This window comes from Jaculus jaculus, chromosome X (genome assembly GCF_020740685.1).
Source record: "Jaculus jaculus isolate mJacJac1 chromosome X, mJacJac1.mat.Y.cur, whole genome shotgun sequence".
NCBI classification, from domain to species: Eukaryota; Metazoa; Chordata; class Mammalia; order Rodentia; family Dipodidae; genus Jaculus; species Jaculus jaculus.
The window spans coordinates 39,558,888-39,573,472 of NC_059125.1; the positions used below are offsets into that span (position 1 = coordinate 39,558,888).

The 14,585-nt window shown below is 38.2% G+C and overlaps 1 protein-coding gene across 1 annotated transcript in view; it reads left to right on the forward strand.

Annotated features, from left to right (window-relative positions):
* Window positions 1-2,417: 2,417 nt before the first annotated feature.
* The window catches only part of Tspan7 (tetraspanin 7), a 122,777-nt gene continuing 110,609 nt past the window's right edge, over window positions 2,418-14,585 (forward strand). The window contains exon 1 of the mRNA XM_004665739.2: window positions 2,418-2,538. Coding sequence (XP_004665796.1) covers window positions 2,458-2,538 — 81 coding nt within the window. The 5' untranslated portion in view covers window positions 2,418-2,457. The remainder of the gene's footprint in view (window positions 2,539-14,585) is intronic.

Sequence of the window (14,585 nt, forward strand, 5' to 3'; positions counted from 1 at the left end):
CCATTTCCTAGGTATTGTGAATAGAGCAGCATTTCAACAGTTTACTTTTGGAAGACAAATACATTTTTGCAAGACTCTAGACCTAGATAGATATTCCAAAAACATCTTCAAACTGGAATGGTGAATTGATTTGAATCAGTGGGTTTCATCTGGGTGTATCCTTAATCCTGTAGCAACACATCATATTATCTCTGATGAGCTCTGACAGTGGGCTTTTATCCCCTGTACACAGACATTTATACATGGCCAGGGTCTTTTGAGACTACAAGTTTTAAGTCTTTGTGGAATCTGTCTCTTGCTCCTGAGGGGAGCTGCTAGAATCAGCCTATGACCAATACAGGTAAAGAAGAAAGCGTTTTTCTGAATCTGGGTTTAATTTCATCACAATATGGCAATAGCTCTTAACTCTTGCTTAGTATTAAAACCATCTGAAGAGCTTTAAAAAAGCTGAACCCTCATTGCTTACTAAATAACTCAGGCTAACTGGGATTGGGAACACATAGTCATTGTTTCTTTGAAGCTCTCCAGGTGCAAATGAGCAGCCATTAATAACCAGTGGGCATTGTTTCCCTTAATATGAGACACCTGGTCTCTTCAGTACTTAACCTTCTTTTGCTCCCATTATATTCCTCTCCATTCTCTTCTATGCCCAAACAGCCTTTTGTTTTTAGTGTTTCACTTTAGCTCAGGCTGACCTGGAATTCACTAGGTAGTCTCAGGGTGGCCTTGAACTCACAGCGATCCTCCTACCTCTGCCTCCCGAGTGCTGGAGTTAAAGGGGTGCACCACCACACTCGCCTCCAAAAAGCCTTTCTTATAATTGACCATTTTCTTCACCGGGCTTTCCTTTTCATCATATCTATGTTTTATTTGTACAATAACCTCACTAACCTGGGACCATGTCAAACACGTTGAAGGTAATAATTATCCTGCAACTGACTTTGGAAGGCTTTTTTTCTGAGCATTATTGATTCAATTTGTTACTCTTTCACAAAAAAGTATACCTAACAACATCTATAATGAGTTATCCTTTGATGGTGTTGCTTCCAACTATAGTTTCTCTGAAGAATAAAATTTAATATCCCACGGAATCTATACTGGACATTCCTTTGCAAACCAGCCATGGATAATGTAAGTGAAGTGTCCATTACTGTTTATTGTGACATAATTCTCATGCCATAAACACTATTCAGTGCTTTTTAGTATTCTCACAAAATGATGCAACCATCACCATTATCTAATTCTAGAACATGATCACCACCTCTAAAAGCAATCCCCTATCAATCAACAGTAACTCTTTATTTCTGTTTGCCAGTAACCACTCACCTATTTTCTGTTTCTATGGATTTTTTTATTTTGCATGCTTCCTATACATAGATCATTCAGGATGTAGTCTTTGTGTCTAGCTTCTTTAAGTATATTTTGAAAGTTCAGTATTAGAACTCCATCCCTTTTAATGGGTTATAATTTCTCATTGTGCAAATGAATATACCACCCAGTTGTCAGTTGATAGACCTTTCTTTTTACCTTTTGACTATTATGAATAATGCACATTAATTCACAAGTTTTCATGAGAACAAATTTTCATTTCTTTTTGTAGATATCTAGGAGAAGAACTTTTATAGGAACTCTATATTCAACTTATGGAGGAACTGCCAAATTATTTTCTAACATAATTTTATTTCTTTATGCAGTATTCATTCATTGGTTTGAGGTGGCCTGTGCTTGCTAGGTAAGGGAAATGATTCTCTGGCCCTTTAATCATTTTTGTTATCTGTTAAACATCTTGTGTGCAGGAGGAATGCTGACTTATACACCTTGTCATTTGGCTTCATCATTTCCAAAAGTTATGAAATCTAAAAATATGGAGTTACTATAGAGAATATAAATAAATACTGTGATAACAAGAATCCTGGGTTGCTTTTCATCCTTTAAGCTGTTATCTCTGACTACCTGTCACAGGCAAGACCTGCTTATTGCCAAGGACGTGATTACTGGGCATCCAAATGTGGACATGTGACTGACTGATCTCTGCAGATTCAATATCTTCATGTACCTAGATGCAGATACTTCCACACATGTAAAGCCCTACTTAGTACAAAGCCGAAATCTAAATGACCTGGTGGTCTGGGAAAGGTTCTTCTGACCTCTGACCTGGCCTCTAGGTTTTGCTACCCTCTCCCGTGAAGAGTCCACTCAACTCAGCTGGGGGTCTGAGCATGCGCAGGGTTGTTGGCGCAGGCTGCTTTTCTAGCATGCGCAGTTGCTGGTGGGCCTGCTCTTTGAGCCCGAACCCCCGCTCGACGCGCGCTCCTGTACGCTCCTGAACTCGCCTGCACGCACACGGGAAGCCTGGAGGCGCGCGCCTGGCGCCCAGCCCCGCCCCGCCCCGCCTCCTCCCCCTCCCGCGCGCCCGCCCGCCGCCTGCCGCCGCCGCCGTCGCTGGAGCCCCGTAGTATGGCATCGAGGAGAATGGAGACCAAACCTGTGATAACCTGTCTCAAAACCCTCCTCATCATCTACTCCTTCGTCTTCTGGGTGAGTACCCACGCCTGGCTGGTGGTCGGTCCTGTCCATTAGTCCATGTGATGATGCTCTAAGAAAGGTGGGAGGAAAACCCAAATCTAAAATCCGATTTTAGCTCCCTCTTTAAGGAAACGGGAGCCGGGTGCTAGGTAGGGGCTGCAGGATGGTCGGGTGCAGGTCCTGGCTGCTCGGACCGTGGATTGTGGCTGGCGCAGCTGCAGTGGGCTGTGTGATCATTTCAGGTTGTCAGTCTTTCAAAAGAAAAATGTATGCATTCATTTTGTTTTTCTTAAGCTCACGGGATAGGGTCAGCCCCTGGGGAAAGTTACATTATCTTGTGGTTTCCCTTTTGGACTCGCTTCCCCACCTTACCAGCCCATTTGTGGCGCGTCTTGGACCTAATCTGTGGCGGGCTAGGAAAAGGCGCAGGACTGCGAGGTTTAATCCCAGGTTCCTACTTCTTCCCGACCCTGAGGGGGTTTGCCTGAGAGAAGCGCAGGGAGCCCTTTGCCTGCCTGGACAAGGGCGATCAGAGTCATGGGGGGCAGGGACCGCCACGGCATGGAGGCGTATGGAGGGGGAGAGGGGCTTACATAAGCTAGGGATATTTTTGAGCTTTCTCTGCGATCAAGGAGATGGATTTTTTACCACCTCTTCTCATTTCCTTTCCATTCTTCCTGTCACCATCTACTCATTTTGTACCCTGTGTGAATCTCAGTCCGCAGCGGCCAGGGGGAGTACCCCTACCACTGAGTGGCTGCGGTATAGCCCCAACTGTGTTCACCCATCAAACTGGTGCTGCTACCAGTACTGGAGCTCAATGCAGAAGGATGACGTCAGCCCCTCAGCCTGGGCCACGGGGGGCTGCGTGGTGCACCTCGCATAGGAATGCGTCCTTCTTTGCGCGGGAGGAGGGGCAAAGGGAAGGGAGGGGGCTCCAGGCTTGTGCGTTACCTCATCCTGTTTGGTAATTCATGGGATCAGTGCTGGGCTGACCTGCTGTGATTCACTTGGAGAGGTGGATGGTACCTAAAGACTGTTCCCCAATCTTTCTCCATATAGATGCTTTTTCTATTCCCCTTCCTTTTGCCCTCATCAAGCCGCAGCCACCCAGAAAATGAAGAAAATCCTGCTGCCCCCTCACCACAATCTGGGTCATTTTTGGCTTCCATGACGGTTATTTTGGGACCCGAGGCCCTGTAGGCGGGGGGACAATCCTGCTTGGGGTTGTTTTTCTCCTTGCCCCCACCCAAATGCTAGCCCCATTTTTGCGTTGAAAGTGGAGCACAGTGCTATGTGCGGTACCCAGACTCGGCTTGATGGTGAGCTGGGTTGTTTGAAATGTCCAAAGCAAGAGCTGAGGTTTGTTGAAGATTAAAAAGAAAAAAACAATCCTTAATGTCCCTGGACATTTCCTTGTCATTGACATTGGTGAATCTTCAAGCCTGGGAAACCATGGAGTCTGAGAATCAGGCAGACATACCAGGAGCTCTGTAATGAAATTGGATAACCTGATTGACAGTGTACATCACATAAGGAAAATACAGCATCTGACTTTTGCGGAGGGACTGAAAATGACACAGGTTAAAGCATCTCAGTGGTGAAATTGTGAGCTTGCCATCTTATGTTTGCATGGAAAAGCAGGAATATAATGCATCTGCTTGCTGAACTTCTCAGAAGCTAGTGCTGGGTATAGGTTCAGTTTTATATGTATGTCCTTAAACCTGTTTTGGTTTGGCTCTGTTATTTACTTTCTATTTGTGACTGGAATAAAGCATATGGGGGATTATTTTTGCTTCTTGAAAAACAAGGTTTATAGTGCATGTGAAAGAAGGTTGTTTTCTGAGCCTCTATGATAGCTGGTAAAGGAGAGTGTTGAGTGTTTCTGCTTTTTAATAATGTGGTTTATTTCACTCTCTTTACTTCTAAGCCCCTACCACGAACCCAATTGCTTAATATTCCCTAATACATCTTAAATAATCACTGTGCTAAATGTCCCTGGAAGTTGCCTAATCCTGGCACTTTTGTGTTTGTTTTTCTTTGTACCTTTAATATTCTCATATTCTTAAATAAAATTTTCACCTGGAGTACTTTCAATATTTAAAATAGGATTCAGTGATCATTTGCTACTTTATACCAAAAGAATGAGATCTCTCCAGATGGTAGGTTATTTTTATTTAATGTTTAATTAATTTATTTATTTGAGAAAGGGGTAGAGAAAGAAGTAGATAGAGAAAGAGAGAGAGAGAGAATGGGTGCATCAGGGCTTCTAGCCACTGCAAACGAACTCCAGACACCAGCCACCTTGTGTATCTGGCTTACATGCGTACTGGGGCATCAAACCTGTGTCCTCAGCCTTCACAGATGAGTGCCTTAACTGCTAATCCATCCCTCCAGCCACACAAGGCTATTTTAAACAAAATGTTTGTGTTAATAATCCATAATCCAAATGCTGTTTTCTATTGTGCCTAAAAGTGGTAATAAAGCAGCTTTATTGAGATATAACTCATATGCCATATGTCATCCATGTAAAATATGCTAAATAAAAATGTGAATAATATATAAATTATATATCTTAGCATATTCAGTATATTTTAGTACATTCACAGATACATCACTATAACCAACTTTAGATCATTTCAGCATCTCTAAAAGAAACATTGCCCTGTCCCTTAAGTAAGCTATTCATATGTTTTCATTTCCAGTCCTCCCTTACCTGGTGGCAGCTCTAAGTAAAAGTAACCACTAATCCTGTAGATTTTACTGTTCTGGAAATTTGATATAAATTGAGTCATAATGTTTGTCCTTTTGTGCCTAGCATGTTTTATTTAGTACGGTTTCTTCAAGTTGATCTACATTGTAGAATGTGTCAGTACTTAATTCCTTTCTATAGCCAAACAGTATTCCATTGTATAGATATATTATTATTTTTTAATCCAATTGACCATTGGATCAAATCAAATATTGAAATATTAAAAATCAAATATTTGACTTCATTGGGTCATTTGGCTATTATGAATAAAACGTTAAAAATATTAATGTGCCATTTTGGATATGAATATGTATTTTCATTTCTCTTGGCTGTATAGCTAGGAAGGGAATTAGTACGTCACATGATAACTTCAGTTATTTGAGGACTGTCAAGCTGTTTTAAAGAGCAACTATTCCCTTTTACATTCCTATCAACAGTGAGGGTAACAGTTTCTTCACATGTTTGCCAACATTTGTTGATATCTGACAACAGATAATTGTAGCCATGCCAATAGGTGTGCACTCATATCTCATTATGGTTCTGATTCGAATTTTCCTGATGAAAATTGATGTTGAACATATTTATATGTCTATTTGTCATTAGTATATATTCTTGTAGAAATATATATTCATATAATTTGACCATTTTTTATTTCTCTTTTTGTTATTAGACCATGAGTATACTCTGGGTACAAGTCATATATCTGATTTACAAATCTGTAAATTTTATAGGCTATCTTTTTTACTTTCTCTGGGTGTCTTTGTAAATACATTTTTTAATTTTTATTTTATTGAAATGCAGTTTACTTGATTTTTCTTTTGTTGTGTTACTCATGCTTTTGATGTCATATCTAAGAAGTTTTGTCAAATTGAAGGTCACAAAGATTTACCTGTTAAAAATGGTTGATAGGGGAGTTATTTCTCAGTTTAATTAATGTTATTAATACCTTGATGTTTCTTCAGCACCTGGTACTGTGTCTGGTATATGGTAAGTCTTCCCATATTTTTCAGATTTTGAACTATGGCATGTAACTAACAAAATATGGCCTTTGTACCTTTTAAGGGAGTTAAGGTGCAGTGAGTAGGCAGAATTGTTTCCTTCATGGCCTTTCTGAGATTTTTTAATTGGACCTCTCTTCCTTTATGGCACTTTAGATTTAGGACTAGAAGACATTTATTTGCTTTTAAGAAGATGGGGTATCAGTAGCATGGAGGAGCACTTGGATATATATTAAACTAAAAGTCTCCAGTTATGAAAGAGATCATTGCATTTATGTGGCCTCTTGTTTACAGTCATTCTCACTGTCTAGGCATTTCTCTAACATGATGGTTCTCCAAAGAGGATCCCCATGTTTGACAATGCCTGAAGCCATTTTTGGTTATATCTGGGAAGAGATCAGCTGGCATGTAGGCGTGTCTAACCTTTTGGCATATGATAGGTCATTGTCATAAATTCACATTAGAGAGACACATAATTAAATTACAAAAAAGAATCCCAAAAGGTTTGACTTTATGTTGGACCATATCCATAGCTATCCTTGGACATGTCTGATAGATACCCATAGATACTGCTCAATATCCAACAATGTGCCTGGCTACCCATGGCTCAAAATATTAACACAGCTAGCAATATCTGTTCCAGTAGACTTGCATAAAATAAATCCTGTAAAGAAAAGAGAGCCTAATGTGAAATTCTCTATCTTTACTGGTATTAGGAGCTACCATATCAAAGGATGCATAATGCAATCACATGTAATATGCAAAACTTTCTCTTCAGTGTACCTTAATTATTTATTTGAAGATTAAAGGTAAGTGACTCATTATAGAATTATGTTTTAATCAATTTCTTTTTTTCCCATTAAATAACATAACCTTATCTAAGTGAACAGATATTTTATTCTTCTTAATTTGTATGTTTAATTTTCAGCTTTGGAGTAAAGGTGGGTAAAATACCCCTAGGAGTAAGTTAAAAACTAGAAACAGTACCTTGCATGTAGTAGTTTACTGAGGAAATATTTACCTCAATAAATAAATATAGAATGAAAATTTATCAATTACTTATTTGTTGTTTAATGTATCTCAATGGGGGATGCCTTTTAAAAGAGTATTACTTTCAGTCTGCCCATGATGTTTTCAGTGTGCTCCTTCTATTAACATGTGGCAAGATGGAGTAGAGGACTTTACAAGGGCATATTATTCTATAAACAGTATAACATTTATGTGATTTCCTTTACCAGATACTTTAGCCATCTAAACTGAATTGTCATTTAAGTTCAAATATGTATGTATGTATGTATGTATGTATGTATGTATGTGTGTGTGTGTGTGTGTGTATATATATATATATATATACACACACACACACATATATTCCTTTCCTGTATAAAATTAAACAACCTATATTCTTAACAGGACAATTTGATAAATATATTACCAGGTAAACGCTGTTTGGACTTAAATTTTTTCATGTATTTTAAATGCTCATCTAAGTTCTAAGCTAATATTTAAATTCACTGCATATAAAATAGCGTGGTGGAGAGAGAAATCTTTTGCTACTTTCTAGTGCATACATTAGATTTGATTTCACCTTTGATTGTCTAAAGAAGAAATGCTTATTAATAGTAATACTGACTTTTTCATGGTGAAGAATCAAGGATTTACATTTTTTTTTAAATTTGGAAAACCTCACTAGCCTTCTGGGTGGATTTACAAAATAATGGTAAAAATGATTTTTCCCTTTTGTCATCAAGATAGTTTAGGTATTTAGGTTAAATAGAGGAGGAAAAATTTTACTGGGAAGACCCTGACATTTTACAAAGTAAATTTGGGCAATGATGATATTTATAGTATTCTTATACTTTTGCATTTCAAGGCAGTGCAACAAACATTCATTGAATGTCCACATAGGGAGTAGTCTATAAAATGTTTATCTGTTTATTAGTTGCTGCTTTTGGTATTTTATCTGAATTTATATAGACTTTTCAGATTTAGGTATTTAGGTATTGTCTTTGCACCATGGAAGATGGAATTTTAGCTTCCTTGATAATTTGCCTTTCTCTCATCCTTAGAGTGGGCCCTAGCATAGTTACCATGTAATCATGATCACATACACTTTACTGATTAATTAATGTAGGGGCGGATAGAGAAATAGAATGTGTGTGCCAGGGCCTCTAGCTATTGCACATGAACCTCAGACACATGTGGCACTTTGTGCATCTGGCTCTACGTGCATACTGAGGAATCAAATCTGGGTCCTTAGGCTTTGCAGGCAAATGCCCTAACCCCTGTTGCATCTTGTTAGCCCTACATATCATTTTTCTTAAGCAGAAGCCAGCGGTAAGATGATTACTAAATATTCACAGCACAGCCCTGTAGCATGCATATTGTTATTTGTATAGCTTTTTGTTTTCCTGGCTGTTAGCAATTCCCTTGATTTATCCTTTGAGATTGCTATATCACTACTAATCATTCCCATATTCTTTTCAAGAATTTTATGTCTTTACTGAGTATATTCAAGCAGTCTGTGTATCCTAAGAGTGTCCTAGTCTTGGAGACATTTGTCTCAGACCACTTTGGCTTTCAACCTAGACAAATATTCTCTGAGTCTCTGAAACTGGAGATATTATCACAATCATCCTTCACCATCATCCATGTGAATTATTTCTACTATCCTCAGGCTTTAAGCTTCCTAAATATTCTTCCTCTTGAGTTCTTTTGTCACTTTGGTACCACAAATTGTCAAGTAATGTTTTAGAAAAGGATGAGGGCATGGTAGCTTAATTTTTTTAAATATTTTTATTTACTTATTTGCAAGGAGAGAGAGAGAGATAGAGAAGGGAGAAGAAGAGGAGGAGACACAGAGAATGGGTATGCCTGGGTCTCTAGGCACTGTAGATGGATTCCAGATGCATGTGCCCCCTTGTGGATCTGGTTTTACATGGACACTGGGTAATTGAACTTGAGTTGTTAGGCTTTGCAGGCAAGCAACCATCTGTTAAGCCATCTCTCCACCCTCAGGAGATTGATTTTTTGAAGCCTTAACAAATGTGAAAATTTTATTTGACTTTTATATTTAGTTTGCTGTTTGGCTGAATATTTAATTGGGGTTAGGAAATCTAAAAATTTTGTTTTACTATATACCCTCCTCTAAAGTCTTCTTTCTCTTGCTATTGGTGTTGAGAACTCAGATGTCACTCTAATTCTGACCAAATCACACTTTTGTCTAGGCAAATGTTTGGGATCTCTTGCATATTTTTATGCTATGAAGTTTCCCCAATACCTGGGTGTATCCTTATTTTTATCTCTTCTCATGTACTTTTCAATTGGAAAATTTATATCTTTGCATTTGCAGAATTTCTTAAATTTTAACTTTCTTTACCCTTGTTTTTCTTTGTTTTCCTTGGTTGTTGATCCACCTAGATAGCCCCTGGAAACTCTTGTTTCCTTCTAATTTGTGTCTTTTTACTCTAATTTCTTATACTAATATTGCATTGTTTTAACGTTAACTTCCAAAAACTACTCTGAGAAGTTGGAATATTCTTTATCCCCCAGTAATCTGTTCTTGTCTCACAATTATACTATGTCTTGAAGCTCTCGGACAATACTAGGATTTTTAAAAAGTTTATTTCCTCTGGCATAGTTTACTTCAACATGATATATTTTATGGCATATTATAAGAACAAGTATCTGGTTTTGTTTACTCACAATTTTGTATATGTTTACGATGAGGTTTCTAAAAATCTGATTGGAAACTGTTAGCATGAACCTGTTCCCCTTCTTATTGATTTGAAGTTTGGTGCTTTGTTTGTGCAGATGTGTTTTAGAACCATGAGCCATGTCTTTATGTCTTCTTCTTTGAGCATGTTTACTACAGAAGAGTCTTTCAGTTTTTCTCTGAATAAGGAAGGTAGGGATATGAGCAACTCCATATGCAGTTTCTAGTGTAGAGTCCATGTCCACTGTGCTTCTGCCTCTAAAGAAAGCACCTTTGGTTTTACCCTACAAAAAATAAGTATCTGTGCTAATTTAGTAGAATGAGAGAGAAGCCAGAGCCAGTAAGTTGGAGGGGTCCTAATTGCTCTTCAAAAAAAAAAATAATTAATTAAATAAGGACTGGTTAAGGTGCTTGCCTGCGAAGTCGTAAGACCCAGGTTTGATTCCCCAATATCCACATAAGCCAGGTGCACCAGGTGGCGCATGCATCTCAAATTCATTTTTCAGTGGCTAGAGACCCTGATTCACTCATTGTCTCTCTATCTGACTCTTTCTTTCTTTCTTCCTCTCTAATTTATTAATTATTTTAATTTAATTAAAAGTGAAATAAAATCTTTCCCTTGAATCCTCCTTATCTTAGCCTCCTTCTACCACTACTTTCTCGATATGTATTGGGCTGCTATGTTCTGAGGTCAGTTTTGAAGTGCTAGGGTAAACATACTTTCATCTGGGCTTTGATTGTAGCTGCCACAATATTTGTATTTCTTCCTCCCCCAATTTTTTTTGAGGTAAAGTTTCACTCTAGTCCAGGTTGACCTGAAATTCACTATGTCATCTCAGGGTGGTCTTGAGCTCATGGTGATCCTCCTACCTCTGCCTCCCGAGTGCTGGGATTGAAGGCATGCGCCATCACACCCGGTTTTGCATTTCTTTTTGATGGCTTCTGACATATCATTGTGATTGTCTCTTCTTACATTCTCAGTTATTATGGATTAAATTTCTTTTAGTGTCATTTCTGTGTAATTTTGGGCAAAATTTAGGTTAATTGGATGTGTTTAATCCATCATCTTACTGGAAGTTGTTTGTATCTCTCCGTTATATGGCGATATGATGCTAATTAAATAAGCATATAATTCTGAGAGATTGAATAGAGAATTTAAAATGGCAATAGCTTGGCTACCATATTAAGCATTAGAGTACACATAACACACACACACACACACACACACACACACACACACACACACACGCTGGGTGTTGAACCTGAGGCCTTGGGTCTACTAGACAACCATTTTATAACTATTTTGTTATTTTTAAATTTTTAAATTTTTATTAACATTTTCCATGATTATAAAAAAATATCCCATGGTAATTCCCTCCCTCCCCACCCCCACACTTTCCCCTTTGAAATTCCATTCTCCATCATATTACCTCCCCAATATAATTTTTATTTTATAAAAGAAAGCACTTTTGGATGGGAAGTGTTCTAGGTTGTTACATGCATTCTAGGGTACATCCTCCAAAAGGACATCTGGTCATCAGAGATTGGACAAATGGGAATGGGGAAGAAGTGAAGGCCCAGTGTGCTTTCTGGCTTAATTCAGACCTACTGGATTAAATTAATGTAGACACACCAGAGATTAGAGTATGGTATGTGTGTGGTGTGGGACTAACTTGATTATTGCTCTCTGTGTTTCTGCTACTGAAATAACACTCCCTGCTTATTATGAGGTATGTCTGTTATAATATGGAGTCTATTTTTACTCAGCTTTGTGTCTCCTAGGCAATATGCATTTTGGATATTTCATAGCATTTGGGGGAACATTAAGCTTTTTCTACTTAGCAATGGTTAGAAACTAACCAAATGACTATCCAAACAAAATGGAATTGATTTCTTCATTTTAATCACAAGAGTTCTTGATTTTACTGTGAGCTACATCATGATGATTGATTGACTCTTCAGCATTATATACCGTTCTAAGTTCCACAGAAGGTTCTGAGAGTTGTAAGTCATCTGTTTCTGTGTTAAAACATGCAGAACCTTTGACATAGATGGGTAGTGCACTGGTAAACCAATTTAAAACACATAAAATGTGTTTCTTATGTGCTTTTCTCCTTTAGTCTCATTACAGCAGCCTCTGATTTAAGTTACCCCTCTTGGCGGCAAGCAGATCATTGGATTACAGCTTAAATTTCTTCCTTTGGCTATTGTCCTTCTTGCTGTGACAGAATACTTTTTTCACTCTTGGATGATCATTTTTGTTCTTTTTTGTAGTGTGTCCTGATATCAATAAAAGATTGTTGGGGACAAAAGTGAAGAAGGCTTTTTTGTTGTTGTTGTTGTTTTGTTTTGTTGATCAGGTTAATATATAAACACTTTAAATTGTTTATTGATAGAGTTAAGGATGCTAATTCTGTCACAGAATAGTTTTAGTCCTTTTGGCAAGATATGATGGCTTTTTTACTTTAGCATCTCTTTTAGGAGATAGTTGTCAGAGGATAGAACGGGTTTTCACAGATACTAATTGGACAACTAAGATCAGTGATTCTTAATCATTTTTGTCTATCAGAATTATCTATGTTACCTGTAGATGATTAGATATCCCCTAAGACATTGTGATTCAATTGATTTGGCTAGGTTCTCAGCATTGGTAGTGTTAAAATAAGCTCCTCGGTGATTCAGCTGTAGGATTAGGATTGCGAATCACTGATTCAGAAAGAGTGTAATAGAGATTAGCAGGATAGGTTCATATTGAGCATCCTGGATCTAGAGGTTTCTAAGAAGCATTTAGTATTGGCTTATTCATTTAGCTTTATTTATCTGAGAGTCTGGAGCAAATGGCCATGGTACCCCCTAGGAGACTTTGCTTGTCATTTCTGACTAAAACAGTGATTATTGGAGTGAGTTATCAAGGGCCATTAAAACACAAGTTATCTCTCCTAACTAATGGAATTTCAATTTTAATTGATGTGGAGAAAGGCTTGAGTGTATGCATAAAAATAAAACAAAACAAAATATCAACTATGTGGTGATTCTATTCATGGGATGTAGTTCTATGACCTATGATGTATTTTGCTTTGAAAAAGAATTTACCTAATAAATGCTTCCTGTGATGTTATATGTGGTAATCGTAAAGGTGGTTTGAGATGAATTTCTCATGTAGAAAGATATAGCCAATATTGTGCTTTTGTGTCCATTGGCCTGGTGTCTGGTAAGATTCTCTGTATGAACTCAGAGATTAGGACCTAGGTTTGACTTCCCAGGACCCATGTAAGCCAGATGCACAAGGGGGCACACACATCTGGGGTTTGTTTGCAGTGGCTGGAGGCCCTGGCACACCCATTCTCTCTCTCTCTCTCTCTACCTGCCTATTTCTGTCTCTTTCTCTCTCTAAATAAATAAATAAATAAAAATAAAAATATTTAAAAGAAGATGAGGTCATGAAAATAAAGATGAATTCATTGCTTAACAAAATAAGAAAGAGCTGTGTCACAGTTTATGACTAAAACATGTTGCTGACCTTTCTTGGATAGGGGTAATGGTGGTGTTTATAGGTTTATTTGCTTACACAGATATTAGTAGTGACCTTGACATGGCTATTTGAATAAGATTGTTTTTTTTTTTTTTGAGGTAGGGTCTAGCTGTATCCCAGGCTGACTTGGAATTCACTATGTAGTCTCAGGGTGGCCTCAAAATCACGATGATCCTCCTACCTCTGCTTCCCACGTGCTGTGATTAAAGGCATGCACCACCATGCACAGCTTAGGTTGTTCTTGATGATATACAGCATATTTACTTTAGTTTGTCTGCTGCTGATTGGTTGACATTAATTGGATTGAAATGAATTACTACCATTCAAATTTTGTTTTGTTTTGTTTTTCGAGGTAAGGTCTCACTTGTCCAGGATGACCTGGAATTAACTATATAATCTCAGGGTGGCCTCAAACTCTCAGTGATCCTCCTACCTCTGCCTCCCAAATGCTGGGATTAAAGGTATGTGCCACCACACCCGGCTTATCATTAAAAATTTTTAAAGTAGGAACTGGTGGTTACTATTCACTGTGGCTGATGAATATTCAATCTTTTGCACTGCCTCTAGTACTATAGAGGCATTTGTTTATTTATTTATTCATTTGACAGAGAAAGAGACAGAGAGAGACAGAGAGAGAGAGAGAGAATGAGAATGAGTGTTCCAGGGCTGCCAACCACTGCAAACGAACTCTAGACACGTGCATCCCGTTCTAAATCTGGCTAATGTGGGTCCTGGGGAATAGAACCTAGGTCCTTTGGCTTTGGAGGCAAATGCCTTAGCTGCTAAGCCCTGTAGAGACATTTTTGGTTTTGCCTTAATGGGCCCATTTATACTTCTGATGAAATGAGATTGCTTCCATTATTTTATACTTTAAAAAATATATTTATTTGAGAGAAAGAGAGGAAGATGAGAGAAAGAGAGGCAGATGTGTATGCATGTGTGTGTGTGTGTGTGTGTGTGTGTGTGTGTGTGTGTGTGTGTGAGTATGAGAGCGAGCGAGAGAGAGAGAGAGAGCGAGAGAGAATATGGGTGCGCCAGGGCCTTCAGCTACTGGAAATGAAC